Genomic DNA, 6,025 nt, shown 5'->3' with positions numbered 1-6,025 from the left:
CCTCTCGCATCGCAAAGATTCCTTCTCTCGCGCAAAACGGAGAGGAAGAAAAATTGAAAAAAAAAAACTAAGAAAAATAGAAATACCGAAACTTCTCGATTTTCTCGTGATTGAAATGGTAAGTGTTCGGTATGTGGGGGGAGGGGGGAGGGGGGAGGGGGAAACGAATCGATTCGTTTTAATTGTTAGGCATGTACGTTTATCGCGACGGGGGGACGGGAAGGGGGGAGGAGGGAGAGGGAGAGGGAGAGGGAGAGGGAGAGAACGAGAGAAGTGTTAGGCCGTATCGGCCAGCAAACAACACGTTTGTTTCTTGAACGAAGCGGAGTTCGATACACGATTATTATGACCCGCGACGAGCCTTGAACTTGCCCTACGATAAGCGGAGCTGCTTACGAGACGGCGACGCCGCGCGGCTGTTTGTTGCACACCGCTCTGCACACGCTCTTGCCCGCGAGTTTGCCATTAAATTGACTCGCGTACTCGGGTACAATGACCCCGTGCATTCGAGTTTTCGAAACGAGACTCTTCGTGTCTACCACGCGGCTCGTACTCGCTTTCGATGGCTTAATTGCGTCAAAACAAGATGATTGAAAGATGATTTGTTATTATTGTTATTATTACTTCTTCTTTTCTTTTCTTTTTTTTTTTGATTTTTAATAAGATTTTGACAAGATTCGTGGAATCGGCGATATCGATCGAAAGTTTTTTTATCGAATAGTTCCGAAAGGTTGATTGCGATTTCGAAAGTAAAATGATCGAGAGGATTTATTTTTGTTTATTTCTTCTTTTTTTTTTTTAATTTTTAATGAGATTTTGGTAAGATTCGTGGAATCGATGATTGGATTTTTATCGAGAAAATTGACTGCATCGAAAATAAAATGATCGAGATGATTTATTTTCGTTTTTTTTCTTTTTCGTTTTTTAATAATTTTGATAAGTTCGTGTCGAATCGATGATACGCGTTTTATCAAATAGTTCAAAAAGTTAATTGCGTAAAACGATTGATTTATTTATTTATTTTCCCGTTTCTTTTTCACTTTTTTTTTTTTTAGTAATTTTGATAAAGTTCGTGGAATCATTGTGACACGTGAATTTTATCAAATGGTTTTATCGAAAAGTTAAAACGATCGAAAGCTATTATTACTTTTATGTTGAGAAAACGTTGAGAAAAAATATTAAGAAAACTCGAAATATTCGATAATCATGTTTGCTGTCGAAATTAGAAATTCGTGGAATAAACATTTTTATCATATATGAAAAACTCGAAGAAGTTGAAGAAAATTGAATAATTGTTTATTGCGATGACTGAATTGCAATTGCAAATAATTTAAACCATCTTATTATAACGAGGAATGCAATTTTACTATTCAGGATCAGTAGTCGAGGAATAATACATTTAATATAATCGCGGGGTGGGGGATACTTGCGACAAGTTATTGGTAAATCGGCGCTGTTAGAATGACACGTAATTCCCTGTTATATCAACGTCAATGATACATACGAGTTTATTTTATTCGAAAAAAAAAAAAAAAACGTCACAGCCTTGCTTTCTTCCAACGATTTCCATATAACTTTTCACTATCGCAAATAAGCGAACCATATAACACATATATAACACAAATGCATAATTAACGATAACTCTAGCTCGCAACGCAATGCCTCCGATAAATAAAAGGAAGTAAATCATTTGCATTATTTCAAAAAAAAAAAAAGAACAAGGAAAAAAAAATATCTAACCTTTATACACCTTATTTTAAAAATCTAAATTAATTAATCTCTTGTTTCGTTAAAACAAAGATCACATTTTCGAGAGATCGATTATTATTATCTAACTCTCCAAACAACAAATACAAAGAGCCAAAAGATTATCTTCGACAGAATTATTTTTCAGAACGCATAAAATTACTTTCAAAATATACGTGAAAAAATATATACAAGATGAATTGAGATAAAAATGAGTAAAAACGAATTGAAAATACGTAGAATAAATTTATTGCAAAATTATCTATTTGAACACAGCTCAAATCCTTCGCTACGAAAAGCGATCGAGCAGCCAAACAGCGAGGCAACCAACCAACGAGCCAGTCAACCTACCAACCCCCTATTCAATGTCGCTACAATAATAAACCACCTCGGTTATCTGTATTTCTGTATTTCCCTCTGGGATTCTCGCCACATTCAGGCAATCGGGGCCAAGTTCAGCTCTCTCTCTATCTATATATATATACGCGACGACGGTTCTATAACGCGGCTGGCGTGGCTGGGTGTTTATCCTATACCCTGGTTGGCATCCCGCGCCCCCCCTCCCCTTTCCCCCCAACGGGCCGCGTGCACCTGGATTTTCACGAATTTCGAGCGGAAACACGGCGGCCGACAACACCACCACTCGCCCTCCCTCGCCCCCGCCCCCGATGTCGCGTGCCAGCCAACCTTCATTTTCGCGCCCGTTTTCGACCCGCCACCCCTTCGATCCGCTCGTTCTCGCGGAATTGCTCCAGTTACGCGAACCTGTGTGGCGGCGCAACAGGATTCCTCTTCCAGCGAAAGTGAATCGAGATGGAACGTGGTTTTCAACTTTTCGAGGTTTCGTCGATTTAATTTTTTTTCCTCTTTTTTCTTTTTTGGAGAAGAGGTTTTAATTTGGGTAAAGTATCGTTTTGAGAGATGGTCTCGAGGGTTTTGCGAAGTTTTGAGGTTTTTAATAAAAAGTGTTATTTCTTTTAATTTTTTTTTTTTCTTTCTTTCTTTCTTTCGTTATGACGCGATAGAAAGTCGCATTGGATGAATTTTTGGACTAAACGTAGATTAATGATTGGTTTAATGATTGGTAATTAAATTGGAATCTTTGAAGCTCTTTTTATTCGAAGAAGCTTGTAAATGTACGTGTAAATTCTTCCAATCGAGCGCAAAGAAAATTTTCAGTGAGTAATTGAAAAAGAAAATGAAGTGATTTACTCGTTATTTTTATAAGAAATAACGTTTCGCATAGATTAATGCATTAAAAAATTATACGATTCAATTCCCGTCTGAACCTTTTTCTATACAATTATAACGTAATCACCATTAAATCGGATATCCAAAGTACAAACGTTAATATCAGATTACAAAAAAAAAAAAAAAAGAACGATAAACCTCGAACGTTCGACGAGAATGACTTTCTCGAAAGAAAGAAGCTACACAGAAGATATCGTCGAAATTGGAGAAAGTCTATGTTCGATCTTTATCGAATCTATGAGAGAAGAAATGAGAATCGAAGAGAAATGAGAATGCACACGCCACTTACCTTCTTCTCGGTGAGCTTCTCGCACCGCCTCATCTTGCAGATCTGATGGCTCTTGTCGTTCCGGCAGGGGGCGCAATCCCCGCAGTTGTCCTTGCGCTGGCACCCGATGCACTCGCCGCACCTCTTGCGCTTCTTCTTCGCCGGCTTATCGCTCAGCCCACCGTCCCCGTCAGCGTCGGCCATCCCACCGCCGAGGTGATGGGGCCCCCTGTTCGCGGTGGACGAGACCGCGGCTACCTGGCCGGAACTCTCCACGTTCCCGGCCCCGGCGCTGTCCTCGGACTCCATCGAGCCCGCCCTTATTTTTCTCCGCTCCTTCTTCCTCCCATCGATCCCGACCGGCCTGGACGTCGGCGACGAGTCGAGCACCGTGGACATCGGGTTCTGGAAGTTGGCGTGATGCAACTGGGGATACTCGGGCTTCACCACGGTCAACACGGTGTGATGGGGATGGCCGGGCGGCGGGGGCGGGAAAGCCTGGACCGGGCTCGAGCCGAGCAACTGGATATGCCTCTCGTCGAGCAGTTGCTGCTGAAGGGCGGGCACCTCCCTGGCCTGGACGGGGGCAGGGACCAACGGATAACCGACGCTGCCCCTGTGAGGATGGGGCGCGGGCAGCGGCGTGCCGAGCGTGTGGAAGCTTGGCAGTCCGACCGCCGACGTGACAGGTGGAGAGTGCGATATCGAGGCTGGCGACAATGGAGTGAGCGCGGTCAATTGGGGCTCTGCCTCGCTAGGCGCCGTGAACTGGCTCGCGAAGCTCGGCAGGCCCTCGCCCGGGGCGGCCGCGGGGCCACCCCCGCCCCCGACCGCGTTCTTCGACTCCCACGGCCTGTACTGGCTCGCGAGCACCACCTCCCCCCGTGAATCGATCAACCGGCCCGTCAGTCCCTCGTAGTAGTCCCACGAGGACGTGAGCCCGAGCCCAACGTCCTGCGAGTGAAGGGTAGTCAATGTTGTCGAGCTGTCCATCGCGTTGTCCCCGGCGAAGCTGCTGAACGGCGGCAGGTGACGCGCCGGATCACCTGGGCCGACCGAGCTCGGCGAGGTCGCGACCGCCGCCGGAGGGCTTCCCGTTACCCTCTCGGTGGCGACCACCTCCTTCGTTACCTCGGCGCTCATCTTCCCCGCCACGTCATCTCGACCACGTGAACCCCCTGGCGGGCAGGAGGCCGCGTTATTATTCCGCTTCTATCGGGTGTCGGGTGTGCGTTGTCGGTCGGGATAAAGAGGGGGGAGGGAGGGTGGGAGGGAGGGAGGGGGAGGGGGGCGGCAAGAAGGAACGTTGCGAACGACGACGACGACGACGACGACGACGATGATGACGATGATCTGGTCACGCGCGAGATCTTCCAATTCTTTTTCTTCTTTCTTTTCCTTCCTCTCTCCCGATCCTTGGCCGGATCTTTCGCGGATCTTGGTATTTTCACAGATCGTGACTCGACGCTCGTTATCGGGATTATTGGCTGTTCTCCGACCGTGCACCGTTTATCCTCGCGCGTGACATCTGAGGGGGCCGAATTTTCCCTCCCTCTGCCTCCTCGTGATCTTCCGTTTCCTTTCCTAGGTGTGCCTCGCTGATATTTCCAGTAATATTTCCGGTGGTATCTTCGTGTATACGTGTGCTATTTTGTGTGTGTATATCGCCTTTGTGTGTCTGTGTGTATATCAATGTGTATACTCGCTTTTTCCTGAATTTCTTTTTCTTCTTCTTTTTCTTTTTCTTGTTCTTGTTGTTGTTGTTGTTGTTGTTGTTCTTCTTCTTCTTCTTCTTCTTCTCGCCTCTTGTTTTTAGAGCTCTTTTTTTATTTCGCTCGCTCGCGCTCACTCTCGTCGTTATTTCTCACTTTCTCTCTCGTTCTCTCGTTCTCTTACGCTCGCTCTTTCTTTCTCTCTCTCTCTTTCTCTCGCTCTCTCTCTCTCGCTCTCTCTACCTCTCTCTATAACTCTATTTCTGTCGTTTGTACTCAACAGGTTTAGGCTACGAACTGAAGTAGATCGGTTTCTCTGGGAGTAATTATATGCGAGTCCCCTTTTCCGGATATATAGGGCGGCCTGCGTTCTCTCCGTCTGTCTTTCGCTTTGGATGGGACTCCTCTCTTCTTTCCTTAATTAGATACTCGTACGCGCTCTCTCACAAGTGCGTTTTTTTTTTCTTCTTCTTCTTTTTCCTCTTTTTCTCCTTTTATTTTTTTTTTTCCCCCTCTTTTTTGAAATCAAAAAAAGAACGTCAACCCCTTTTTTTTCCTTTTAGCTTGTTTATCACGTAATAAACTTCTTATTGTAAGCTTAGAAAATTTTGTCGATTTGTTTTTTTTCGCGTTTTTATTATTTATTTATTTTTTTTTTTATTTTTTACTTTTTTTTCTTTTTTATTATTTACTTCTTATGCTTTTGTGTTCTGATTTTTTTTGTTTCTTTTGTATTTTTTCCTAATTAAATTCCTGCTCGCGAAGAGATCGCCGCTCGTTTAGCTCGGTTAGTGAGTAATATCGTTAGCTGAGTGATTAGTAGAAAAAAAAAAAAAATGGTAGATTCTTTGGTTTACGGTTTTTAACTTCTTCTTTCTTCTTTTTTCTCGCCCCTTTTTTTTTTTTTTTTTTTTTTTTTTTTTTTTTTTTTTTTTTACCTGCTCTTAAATGTACAACAATCGTGTTAAATTTTTCTCTCTGTTTACTCTGTACCCTCTTTTTCTATTTTTCTCTCTTTCGATTTGGCACTGGCGGACTTTTTTAATTT

At 43.8% G+C, this 6,025-nt stretch overlaps 1 protein-coding gene across 1 annotated transcript in view; it reads right to left on the bottom strand.

The window, feature by feature from the left end:
- LOC122712506 (DNA N6-methyl adenine demethylase-like) overlaps positions 1-5,127 on the bottom strand; it is a 173,267-nt gene extending 168,140 nt beyond the window's left edge. The window contains exon 1 of the mRNA XM_043932619.1: positions 3,287-5,127. Within this exon, the coding sequence (XP_043788554.1) occupies positions 3,287-4,408 (1,122 nt within the window). The 5' untranslated portion in view covers positions 4,409-5,127. The remainder of the gene's footprint in view (positions 1-3,286) is intronic.
- Between the last annotated feature and the right edge of the window lie 898 nt (positions 5,128-6,025).

Source organism: Apis laboriosa, unplaced genomic scaffold (genome assembly GCF_014066325.1).
Source record: "Apis laboriosa isolate Shangri-la unplaced genomic scaffold, ASM1406632v1 scaffold104_cov149, whole genome shotgun sequence".
Classification (NCBI taxonomy): Eukaryota; Metazoa; Arthropoda; class Insecta; order Hymenoptera; family Apidae; genus Apis; species Apis laboriosa.
The sequence above is the reverse complement of the archived record's forward strand: the minus strand, read 5'-3'. Positions and strand labels throughout refer to the sequence as shown.